The sequence below is a fragment of the Carcharhinus amblyrhynchos genome, chromosome 28 (assembly GCF_965287045.1).
Source record: "Carcharhinus amblyrhynchos chromosome 28, sCarAmb.v2.hapA, whole genome shotgun sequence".
In the NCBI taxonomy this organism is placed as follows: Eukaryota; Metazoa; Chordata; class Chondrichthyes; order Carcharhiniformes; family Carcharhinidae; genus Carcharhinus; species Carcharhinus amblyrhynchos.
In genome coordinates this window covers 33052512-33065525 of record NC_137351.1, presented here as the reverse complement: position 1 = coordinate 33065525, position 13014 = coordinate 33052512, and the positions used below count along the sequence as shown (strand labels likewise).

General features: G+C 48.3%; 1 protein-coding gene across 5 annotated transcripts in view; it reads left to right on the top strand.

The window, feature by feature from the left end:
- Positions 1-1916: 1916 nt before the first annotated feature.
- arnt2 (aryl-hydrocarbon receptor nuclear translocator 2) overlaps positions 1917-13014 on the top strand; it is a 369880-nt gene continuing 358782 nt past the window's right edge. For all 5 annotated transcript variants that reach the window (XM_080214131.1, XM_080214130.1, XM_080214133.1 and 2 more), the window contains exon 1: positions 1917-2051. In XM_080214131.1, coding sequence (XP_080070257.1) covers positions 1918-2051 — 134 coding nt within the window. In that variant the 5' untranslated portion in view covers position 1917. The remainder of the gene's footprint in view (positions 2052-13014) is intronic.

Here is a 13014-nt window from a genome sequence, read left to right as displayed (position 1 = left end):
AAACAATACTTTTCACTGTATACCAATACATGCGACAATAATAAATCAGATCAAATAAAGAACAGCAGTTTCACTGTTTCAGTGACATAGAATATATTTTCCTTTGTCCATTCCTCTGGTTTGGGTTGTTGGAAGTTGTCAAACCTCAGTTCCTTTGTATGCTGTCAGCATGACTTTGTTCCATTTCAGAGCATGTTTTTTGAGTTGTTTTTCAAATTTTAAGGAAAAATTGATTGATTTTTCTCAGTCTAATTCAGGATAAATCATGCTAGGATCTTATTCACAGACACTGCTATATTGTGTGGTTCCCAGCAGTCTGAAATAAGCACAGTTTTAGACACAAATATTAGAGCTGATATCAGATCAACTTGAACCATTTCACCATGTACTGTGGAAGGCTACATTGCTGTTTTGGTATACAGGCTGTAGTGAGTAATGTGGCATTTTATATACTGATGTGAACATGCATATGAATGCATAGTTACATACGATCATACAATTTGTTTTATTCCTTCATGGGATATGGGGCAGGGCCAACATCTATCACCCATCACTGAGGACACTTAAGAGTCAACCACATTGCTGTGGGTATGGAATCACACGTAGGCCAGACCACGTAAGGATGGCAGATTTCCTTCCTTAAAGAACATTAGTGAACTAGATGGGTTTTTATGATAATCAACAATGATTTCATAGTCATCAGTAGAGTTTTAATTCCAGACTTTACACCATCTGCCATGGCGGGATTCATACCTTGGCTCTTAGAGCATTGCCCTGGGTCACTGGATTGTACAGTAAGAAATCTCACAACACCACGTTAAAGTCCAACCGGTTTATTTGGTAGCAAACACCACTAGCTTTTGGGGCTCTGCCCTTTTGTCAGGTGAGTGGAGACATATAGAGACATACACTCAGTTTACAGAATACTGATTAGAATGTGAGTCTTTACAGCTAATTAAGTCTTAAAGATGCAGACAATGTGAGTCAAGGTAGCATTAAGCATAGGTTAAAGAGAAGCGTATTGTCTCCAGATAGGACACTAAGTGAGATGTTGCAAGCCCAGGCAAGTCACGGGGTTACAAATAGTGCGACATGAACCCAAGATCCCTGTTGAGGCCGTCCTCCTGTGTGCGGAACTTGGCTATCAGTCTCTGCTCAGTGACTCTGCGTGGTCGTGTGTCATCAAGGCCACCTTGTAGAATGCTTACCCAAAGATCAGAGGCCAAATGCCAGTGACCACTGAAGTGTTCGCCAACAGGAAGAGAACAGTCTTGCCCGGCGATAGTTGAGCAGTGTTCATGCATCCATTGCCGTAGCATCTGTGAGGAGCAAAAGGCTCCTTGGTCTTGCTCTGCCATTCAATAAGTTGATGTTTGATCTGATTGTAACCTCAACACAGTAAAAAGTCTGACAACACCAGGTTTAAGCCCAACCGATTTAATTGATAGTAAACTATCACCTGAAGAAGAGGGAAACCTCGAAAGCTAGCGAGTTTACTATCAAATAAATCGGTTGGACTTAAACCTGGTGTTGTCAGACTTTTTACTGTGTTTACCCCAGTCCAACACCGGCATCTTCACATCATTTAACCTCAACCCCACACTGCTGTGACCCCCAATAACTGTTTGCCCCCTTGCTCTGAAGTCATACTAGAATAATACACACTAATATAAGTATAATCAAGCAGCTTTTTCTTTTTAACTTTCTAACAATTTTATAACTAATAAGCAAAAAGTTTGAAAAATTGCTTTTGTATGTAAAGCTCTGTATTGCTGGTATCTCCCGGGCAGCCCGGGAGGGTTGGCATCGCCTCCACTGAGGCCCCGCCCACTGCGATCCGGGTGCGCAGAGCGCTTGGCGCAGGCGCAGTGTGCGGGGCGGTTGGCGCAGGCGCAGTGCGTGCCGCTCATTGTACCCATGGCCGCCGAGATGAGTTCCGAGGTTTCGGAGCCGGTGCCTCTGACAGCGCCCAGCAACCCGGTGCCGGCCGGGCCCGGCCAGGTCAGGGTGATAGGAGCGGTGCCTGCCCGCGGAGGGAAGCGGCGCTCCGGGTAAGAACTTTACAATCACCCACCACTTCAGCCCTCAGCACCATTGATAACCCAGCATCACCCAGGGAGGGGCCAGGGGCAATGGGGGCGGGGCCAGGAGCAATGGAGGCGGGGCCAGGGGCAATGGGGGCGGGGCCAGGGGCAGTGGGGGAGGGGCCAGGGGCAATGGGGGAGGGGGTGGGGCCAGGGGCAATGGGGAGGGGGGAGGGGGTGGGGCCGGGGGGAGGGGCCAGGGGCAATGGGGAGGGGGTGGAGGGGAGGGGGTGGGGGTGGGGGAGGAGGGGTGGAGGGGAGGGGGTGGGGGTGAGGGGGGGAGGGAGGGGGTGGGGGTGGAGGGGAGGGGGTGGGGGTGAGGGGGGAGGGTGGGGGTGGGAGGGGGTGAGGGAGGGTGTGGGGGGGGTGGGGGGGGAGGGTGTGGGGGGGGTGGGGGGGGAGGGGGTGAGGGGGGGGGTGGGGGGGGAGGGGGTGGGGGGGAGGGGGTGAGGGAGGGGGTGGGGGGGGAGGGGGTGGGGGGTGAGGGGGGAGGGGGTGAGGGGGGGGGTGGGGGGGGAGGGGGTGAGGGAGGGGGTGGGGGGGAGGGGGTGAGGGAGGGGGTGGGGGGTGAGGGGGTGAGGGAGGGGGTGGGGGGGAGGGTGGCGGAGGGGGAGGGGGGGAGGGTGGCGGAGGGGGTGGGGGGGAGGGGGTGAGGGTGGCGGAGGGGGTGGGGGGGAGGGGGTGAGGGTGGCGGTGGGGGGGAGGGGGTGAGGGAGGGAGAGGGGGAGGGGGAGGGTGGAGGCAATGGGAAGGGGGAGGGGAGGGGCAGTGGGGAGGGGAGGGGCAATGGGGCAGGGGAGTGGGAGAGGCTGGTAACGGGGGAGGGGGCGGGGCTGGTAACGGGGGAGGGGGCGGGGCTGGTAACGGGGGAGGGGGAGGGGGAGGGGGGGCTGGTAACGGGGGAGGGGGAGGGGGGGCTGGTAACGGGGGAGGGGGAGGGGGGCTGGTAACGGGGGAGGGGGAGGGGGGGCTGGTAACGGGGGAGGGGGAGGGGGAGGGGGGGCTGGTAACGGGGGAGGGGGAGGGGGGGCTGGTAACGGGGGAGGGGGGGCTGGTAACGGGGGAGGGGGAGGGGGGGCTGGTAACGGGGGAGGGGGAGGGGGGGCTGGTAACGGGGGAGGGGGAGGGGGAGGGGGGGCTGGTAACGGGGGAGGGGGAGGGGGAGGGGGGGCTGGTAACGGGGGAGGGGGAGGGGGGGCTGGTAACGGGGGAGGGGGAGGGGGAGGGGGGGCTGGTAACGGGGGAGGGGGAGGGGGAGGGGGGGCTGGTAACGGGGGAGGGGGAGGGGGAGGGGGGGCTGATAACGGGGGAGGGGGAGGGGGGGCTGGTAACGGGGGAGGGGGAGGGGGAGGGGGGGCTGGTAACGGGGGAGGGGGAGGGGGAGGGGGGCTGGTAACGGGGGAGGGGGAGGGGGGGCTGGTAACGGGGAGGGCTGGTAGCGGGGGAGGGGGGGGCTGGTAACGGGAAGGGCTGGTAACGGGGGAGGGGGGGGCTGGTAACGGGGAGGGCTGGTAACGGGGGAGGGGGAGGGGGGGCTGGTAACGGGGGAGGGGGAGGGGGGCTGGTAACGGGGAGGGCTGGTAACGGGGGAGGGGGGCTGGTAACGGGGAGGGCTGGTAACGGGGGAGGGGGGGCTGGTAATGGGGGAGGGGGAGAGGAGGGGGGGCTGGTAACGGGGGAGGGGGAGGGGCTAGTAGTGGGGGAGGGGCTGGAAATGGGGTAGAGGCTGGGGGCAATGGGGCAGGGGTAGGGGCTGGGGGCAATGGGGTGGGGGCAGTGGGGGAGGGGCCAGGAGCAATGGGGTGGGGCCCGGGGCGATGGGGATGGGGAAGGGGAGGGGTCAGGGCAATGGGGGAGGGGCTGGGGCAATGGGGGAGGGGCCAGGGTCAAGGTGACCAAGGAGAGGGGAAAGGATAACAGGTGGGTGGGTAATACTGGGGTATAAACTAGCATGGGAAGGGGGTGTGGTGCCACTATGACCTCGACAAGGGGCTCTGGGTGACGAGGCACTGTAACCTGGGGACTGGGAATGGCAGCCAAAGGGAAGAGTCCAGGCATCGGGGCAATGGCATCCAGACAACGGGACAGCCTTCAGTAACTAGGGCCGGGGCCAGGATATCAGCAGGTGGGGCCACACTGTAACCAGCGGGAGGGGTACAGATTCTTCCTGGAATGAAAACTTTTTCTGACTTTCAAAAGTGCTCAGTTTGTTCCACTTCCAAGTAATCTTGCTCTTCTTTAAATTCTTTGGAAAATGTTTCCATCCTGACTTTCATCAACTTTATGCTGTTCCATTAATTGGGGTAAAACAGAGCCACAACTTGCTCTTTCTTTGGCCAAGGAATTTATGCATCTTGAATTCAGTAGCTTTGAAGCTTGAAGCTACCTGACCCACGGATTAACAGTTACCTTAAATGTGGTATTGTTATATGGGGCAAGGTTAAATGTCTTACTCCTGTTAGTAAGTCCCATGTTCCTAAATTTTTAACAGATGCTAATTGCATTTATTTTCAAAATCCTATCAACTTCCTGGAGGATACCATTGAACAGAAACTGAACTGGACCAGCAATATAAGTACTGTGGTTGCAAGAACAGGTCAGAGGCTCGAAATCTAGCAGTGAGTAACTCAACTCCTGACTCCCAAAGCTTGTCCCAGGCACAAGTCAGAGTGTGATGGAATGCCCTTCACTCGCCTGCTTGAGTGCAGCTCCAGCAACACGCACGCTTAACCACATTCAGGACAAAACAGCCCTCTTGATTGGCATCCCATCCACAAACATTCACTCCCTCCACCACCAATGCTCAATATCAGCAGTGTATGCCATCTAAAAGATGCACTGCTGAAACTCACCAAGGATCCTTAGACAGCACCTTCCAGAAGGACAAAAGCAGCAGATACCTGGGAACGTCACCACCTGGAGGTTCCCCTCCAAGCCATTCACCATCGTGACTTGAAAATATATTGCTGTTCCTTCACTGTTGCTGGGTCAAAAACCTGGAACTCTCTCCCTAACAGCACTGAGTGTACCTACTACATTGACTGCAGCAGTTCAGGAAAGTAGCTCATTACCACCTTCTCAAGGGCAATTAGGAATTGGCGATAAATGCTGGACTAGTTATCGGTGTTAATAAAACAAGAATTTTAAAATATTGTGAGATAATAAAGTACAGAATAATAATGATTTCTAACTTGTTTCCATTGGAGCTCTTGGCAGCTCTTTTCCAGTACACAAAATAAATCTTGGAATTGAACCTCTCAGGCACTGTCACAGGTAATGATAGCAGAGACTTGGCAGTAGTATTCTGTCAAACTGAAACTGTTGGGTAGGAATATTTTTGTGGAGTGTGCAAGCTCAGTTATACAGGGCATTGGTGAGACCACATCTTGAATACTTGTGCAGTTTTGGTCTCCTTAATTAGGGAACGCCGTAAATGCGTTGGAGTTGGTTCAGAGGAGGAATACTAGATTGATACATGGAAAGAGCTGGTTGTTTTATGAGGACATTTTGGTAGGACAAACTTGAATGCGGATTACAGGGTCAACGGCAGGATTCTGAGGAATGTAGAGGAACAGAGAGATCTTGGGGTTCCTATCCACAGATCTCTGAAGGTTGCCACTCAAGTGGATAGAGCTGTGAAGAAAGCTTATAGTGTGTTAGTGTTTATTAACAGGGGTTTGAGTTTAAAAGCTGTGGGGTTATGCTTCAACTATACAGGACCTTGGTGAGACCACATTTGGAATATTGTGTGCAGTTCTGGTCACCTCACTATAAGAAGGATGTGGAAGCATTGAAGAGAGCGCAGAGGAGATTTAACAGGATGTTGCCTGGCTTGGAGCATAGGTCTTATGAGGAAAGGTAGAGGGAGCTGGGGATTTTATCTTTAGAGCGGAGGAGGATGAGAAGCGACTTATTAGAAGTTTGTAAGATGATGAGGGGTTAGATAGAGTGGACGTTCAGAGACTATTTCCTCGGGTGGATGTAGCTGTTACCAGGGGGCAGAACTATAACGTTCATGGTGGGAGATATACAGGGGTGTCTGAGGTGGTTCTTTACTCTGAGAGTAGTTGGGGTGTGGAATATACTGTCTGCTGTAGTAATGGAGTCGGACACTTTAGGAACTTTCAAGCGATTATTGGATAGGCACATGGAGCACACCAGAATGATAGGGAGTGGGATAGCTTGATCTTGGGTTCGGACATAGCTCGGCACAACATCGAGGGCCGAAAGGCTTGTACTGTTAGATGACATAGAATCATAGAACCCTACGATGCAGAAGGAGGCCATTCGGCCCATCGAGTCTGCACTGACCACAATCCCACCCAGACCCTATCCCCATAACCCCACTCATTTACCCTAGCTATCCCCCCTGACACTAAGGGGCAATTTAGCGTGGCCAATCCACCTAATCCTCACATCTTTGGACTGTGGGGGGAAACCCACGCAGACATGAGGAGAATGTGCAAACTCCACACAGACAGTGACCCAAGCAGGGAATCGAGCCTGGGTCCCTGGTGCCGTGAGGCAGCAGCAGCAACCACTGTGCCACCGTGCTGCCCGTGTTTGAAAGGTTGGAATTGTTTCCGTTGGAGATTAGAAGAATGAGGGATAATTTAATTGATGTATACAAAACCCAAAAAGTATTGACATAGTGAATGTTGAAAGGATTTTCCCTCTTGTGGGTGAATCCAGAACATGGGGGCACTGTTTTAAAATTAGGAGTTGCCGTGAGACAGAGAATTTTTTTCACTCAGAGGATTGTGAGACTTTGGAACACTCTGCCTCAGAATTTGGTAGAAACAGGATCACTGAATATTTTTAAAGCGGAGCTAGATAGATTCTTGTTGGGCAAGGGTATCAAAGGTTATTGGGGGCAGATGGGGAATATAGAACTCAACATAAACAGCCACCATCGTATTGAATGGTAGAGCAGGCTTGAAGGGTTGAGAGGCCTAATTCTGCTCCTATTTCATACGTCTGTATGTAGCTCTTATAAGGGGATCAACGTTTCTGAGTGGACAGTGCTTAGTTCTTCTGTTTGATTGCAGCTGATGTAGAATTAAAGTTATATTTGATATTTCTGTTGTTTCCCCAGCGCTCTGAATAATCAGTTGCAATGGTGTGTTTGCATGTTATTAGCATGAGAGCTGGAATATTGGGTTAGTTCCAGTAAAATCAGCTTTTTGCATAAGTATTTTTATTCAACTTTCTTTTTCATTCGCAGCAGGTGTGTCACTGACAAAGCCAATATTTATTGTCCATTCCCAATTGTCTTTGAGAAGGTGAGCTGCCTTCTTGACTGGATATAGTCCAAAGATACATTCAGTGCTGAGAAGGAGGGGGTTCCAGTGTTTTGATACAGCAAAATGTCAACTCAGGATGCTAAGTGACTTGGAGGGGATCTTGCAGGTGGTGGTGTTCTCATGTATCTACTACTTTTACTCTTGTAGGCGGTGAAGGTTGTGGGTTTGGAAGATGCAGTCAAAGGAGCCTTTGTGAGTTGCTGAACATAAACACTAAGTATTTTACTGATGGTACACACTGCTACCACTGCACAGGGAGTTAATGCTTATTGTGATGGATGGGGTGTTGATCAAGTAGGTTGCTTGGTACTGGATGGTGTTGAGCTTTTGTATGCTAATGGAGCTGCATTCATCCAGGCAAATGAAGAGTATTCCATCGCACTTGTGCTTTGTGTCTTGTAGATGGTGGACAGTCTTGGAGGAGTCAGGGCATGATTATTCACTGCAGCATTCCAATCTCTGACCTGCTCTTGTAGCCCAAATATTTATAGCACTGGCCTAGTTAAGTTTCTGGTCAGTGGTGACCCACAAGATGTTGATGGGAGGGATTTAATGATGGTAATGCCAGGGACAGATGGTGAGACTGTCTCTTGTTTACAGTGGTCTTTGCCTGGTGCTTGCATGGCAAGAATGTTTCTTGCCACTTATCAATCTGAATGTTGTCTAGGACTTGCTGCATTGGTGAGGCAGCTGAAAAATGAATGGAGGGTTTTCTTGCAATTCCAATTGGTATAGATTTTTCTAAGGATGCTTGATGACATGCTTAATCAGATGTTAATTTGATGTCACTCTAACCTCAATTCTTGAATTCAGTTCATGTCCCTCTTTGGACCAAGGCTGTAATGAGGGCTGGAGCAGAGTAGCCCTGATGGAACCCAAACGGAACATGCTGGGCAGGTTAATGCTGCAGAAGAGCTTGATAGTGCTATCAATGACACCTTCACTGCTGATTGAAAGTGAACTAGTGAGCTGGTAATGGGCTGATTTGGATTTGTTGTGTTGGGCAAGCAGAACATACCTGGGCAGTTTTCCATGCCCTCCGTTAGATACAAGTGTTAGAATGTGACTGGTGTCAACTTTGTACTGGATGTAATGTGACCAATAGTACCAAGATGTGAGGGTTTGCTGACCCAGTGAAGCATGAAACCAAATACAGTGTGATGTAATAGTCGGCTGACTCACTATAAATAAGAACCTGTGTGCAATTGTGGGGAACTTGGATTGGCCCAGGGTGAGGCCCCAGGTTGGAGTAATGATGTTTCTTTATGAAACCCTTTTTTTGATTTATAAGTTGGAAGAAGTTCTGTTCTATTTTTATTGTCTGCATTTGAAGAGTCACTTCTAATGAAACAGCCAGTGGTGAATTGGAACAGGTTGGATAGAGGTCTGGGTCTTATTAAATTTCCATTGGTCTATAATTCTCGAAATTATCCACCCAGATAGCAGTTGGCTAATCTGAGGACTGGTTTCCGGTTCTGTATCGGAGTTACGTGCAATCCTGCAGAGGATATTCAGCCAAAAGACAATTAAATCAGTTAGAGCTTAGACATTAAACAACAGAGTCCACCACTATTACTTTATCCCTGTTTATAAAGCCCACAGCCCATGTAACTTTTTAACCACTTTCTCAACCTGCCCTGCCACCTTAAACAATTTGCACATATTTACCCCCAGGTCTATCTGTTCTGCACCCGATTTAGAAATGCAAGCTTTATTTGATACTGCCTTTCCTCATTCTTATTTTGAATTACTACCTTTAATTGTTTGTCCTTACAATAAACTATTGCAACCAAATTAGGACTAAAACAGGATCACTGTTACCATTTTAAGAATACAACAAACATCTGAGGTTTTATTTGGTGCTGCACCTTATGGATTATGAAATTTAATGCAGAGCAGTGTGAAGTGATTTTTTACAGGAAGAATGAGGAAAGGCAGTATCAAACAAAGTTTGCATTTCTAAATCAGGTGCAGAATAGATGGACCTGGGGGTAAGTATGTGCAAATTGTTGAAGGTGGCAGGGCAAGCTGAGAAAGTGGTTAAAAAGTTACATGGGCTGTGGGCTTTATAAATAGAGGGATAGGGTAATAGTGGTGGAGTCTGTTGTTTATGGATGTCTAAGCTCTAACTGATTTAATTGTCTTTTGGCTGAATATCCACTGCAGGATTGCATGCACCTCTGGTACAGAACCGGCAGTTCATGTTGACATTGTGACCTTCCTCTGAGCCTGTTGGATCTGCTGATTTTGGCCTACATGTTCCTTAAAACCTGCAGAATCAAATTTCAGTGCATGCTTCTACCTTGGTCAGTTGGTGCAGTTATTTCCCCAAGAGATTAGGTCTGCAGTACAGAAGTTTGTGGGCTCTTTTTTCAGATGTTCTTGTATTGTTTTCAGGGTACACAAACCAGGAAATTATGCTGTGTCTTTGTAAAATACTAACTCAGCCTTGAGTACTCTGTCCAATTCTGGTCGTTGCAGTGTAGGAAGAATGTGAAAGCTTTACAGAAGGTGCAGGAGAGACATACAAGAATGGTTCCAGGAATGAGGAATTACGATTCCCAGGATAGATTGGAAAAGCTGAGTTTGCTCACCTTAAAGAAGAGAATGTTGAGAATCATGAGGGGGTCTGGGCAAAGTAGATAGCGAGAAACTGTTCACTTGGTGGAAGGCTCAAGCAGAGGACATCGATTTAAGATGATTGGCAAAAGAACCAACGGTGACATGAGAAAAGACCTTTCTAATGCAGTGCCTCAAAACGTGATGGGGGCAGATTCAATGATTTCTTTTTCATTCGTGGGACATGATCATCGCTGGCTGGCCAGCATTTATTGCCCATCCCTAGTTGCCCTTGAGAAGGTGGTGGTGAGCTGCTTTCTTGAATCACTACAGTTCATGCGCTGTGGGTGACCCACACTGTCAATAGGGAGAGAATTTCAGGATTTTGACCCAGTGTGTGGCTTTCAAAAGGAATTTGTTAAGCACTTGAAAATAAAAACATTGCAGAGTTAGGGGAACCGCAAGGGAATAGGGTGAGCTGATTTGTTCTTGCAAAGAATTGGCATGACAAGTTGACTGGCATCATTCTGTGCTGTAAACCTTCTATGATCCTGCAAATAAACCATGCTTGTCTGTGCCTGAATCATCTTGTACAGGAAAGCAGATGAATTTTAAATGCATTTTCAAGCAAAAATAAAACTGAAAAATGTTATGAAGACTTAAGTCAATCCAGACATGCTTAATTGTGACAAAAATGAATGTTTGTTCCTAGTTCCTTTGTTTTTCATTACAGTTTTAAACATAGGGATTAAAAATGCTGCAGCCAGGATGGAGCTTGTAGTTTTCCCTGTACAATTGTTGTGGAACGAGGTCTGAATTTTGAAAGGATAGCAATGTGCTAATGCATTGATTAGGGTGTGCGGCAGGAATCAGACTGCTCGCTTCTGCTACAAAGCAAAAATCAATTAAACAAAAGACAGCCTGAACTAGATGTGAACAAAATGTGCTTAGTATTCATTGGGAGTTCCAGCTGTCAGTTGACCAAATGCAAACGTTATATATTTTTATTCCTCATCCAACGCCCCACTTGGTAAACCAGATGCCAACTTTGCTGCTTGTAAACATGGCACCCTCTTACAATCACTGCTTGTTCTACAGTTGGATTATACAAATATAAAGATGTGTTACAAAGAAGTGTTGCCATTTGGTTTGGTTTACTGTGCAACATCTCAACAAATTACAGTTTGGAACTTTACTCTCTGCCCCTGCAAATATTGTAATGGAATGCTGGCCTTTGTATCTTGAGGAATAGAATGCAACGGGTAGATGTCATGTTTCAGCTAACGATGGCCCTGGTTAGACTGCACCTGGAGTATTGTGAGCAGAACACCATAAGAACAGTATATTGGCTTTGAAAGGAGTGCAAACATAGATGTACTAGAATGATACCTGGACTGCAAGTTAAATTATGGGAAGAGACTACACAAACCAGCATTGTATTCTCTGGAATTGGGAAGGTCAAGGGGTGACTTGATCAAAGTGTTCAAAATATTAAAAGGAACAGATGTGGTAAATGCAAAGAAAGTATTTCTGTTGCTTGGGGAGTGGAATTAGAATCATAGAATCATCGGTGAATTCCTACAATGCGAAAGGAGGCCATTTGGCCCATCGCGTCTGTACCAACCACAATCTCACCCAGGCCCTATCCTCATAACCCCATGCATTTACCGTAGCTAGTTCCCCTGACATTATGGGGCAAATTAGTATGGTCAAACCACCCAACCTGCACATCTTTGGACTGTGGGAGGAAACCGGAGCACCCACAGGAAATCCACGCAGATATGGGGAGAATGTACAAACTCCACGCAGATAGTGACCCAAGCCAGAAATTGAACCCAGGTCCCTGGTGCTGTCAGGCAGCAGTGCTAACCACCATGTCGCCCAAAAAGAAAACTGTCTGCACCTAGTATTCCCAGGCAGTCTTCCATCCAAGCACTAACCAGGCCTGAGTCTGCATATCTTCCGAGATGAGACAGGATCGGACGTTTTCAGACGAATAGGAAGCACATACCAAGGGCAATGGAAGAGTGGAACTCTCATCCACAAACAGCAATCAATGCCAGATCCAGCTGTAAATTTCAAATCTGAGATTGATGGATTTTTGTTATTGAAAGGTGTTAAGAAATATGTTGCAAAGGTAGGAATGTGAATTTGGTTTGCTGATGAGCCATGATCTTATTGAATGGTGGAGGAAACCTTGGGTTAAATGGCCTGCTGTTCCTCTGGTTTCTACTTTTGCTGGCAAACAAAATTACTGATGTGTTTTCCAATATGGTAGAGAATTTCACAGGTTCATCTGAAATTCTGTAAGAAGCACGTGGGGCGGCACAGTAGCACAGTGGTTAGCACTGCTGCCTCAGTGCCACGGACCCGGGTTCGATTCCCAGCTTGGATCACTGTCCGTGTGGAGTTTGCAGGTTCTCCCCGTGCCTGTGTGGGTTCCTTCTGGTGCTCTGGTTTCTTCCCACATTCTGAAAGATGTGCTGGTTAGGTGCATTGACCCGAACAGGCGCTGGACTGTGACGACTAGGGGAATTTCACAGTAACTTCGTTGCAGTGTTAATGTATGCCTTACTTGTGACTAATAAATAAACTTTAACTTTAAGAATTCAGAGGATGTTATTTATCTGGTTGTGTGCTATTTCTATACAATTCCTTGGCTATCTGCTTTTTTTCTAAGAGTAACTAAATAGTTTAATTTGTTGTGAAAAGGTCTGGGATAAATTAAATTCGTCTTTCGAGGTGGTGAATCATTTCCGGTATGTATTATTTCATGTTCACAAAATGGGAACGTTTACATTTCTGATCATGAGGGTAGGCTTACCAATAGTAGTTTGCACTGGGAATGAAAGTATTCAGAGCAAGTCTGAAGTGTAACAATCTACATTTGCATATAGAATCATAGAATCCTACAGTGCAGAAAGAGGCTCTTCAAATCTGCACCGACCACAATCCCACCCAGGCCCCACCCCCATATCCCTACGTATTTTACCCACTAATCCCCCTAACCCATGCATCCCAGGACACTACGGGACAGTTTTAGCATGGCCAATCAACCTAACCTGCAT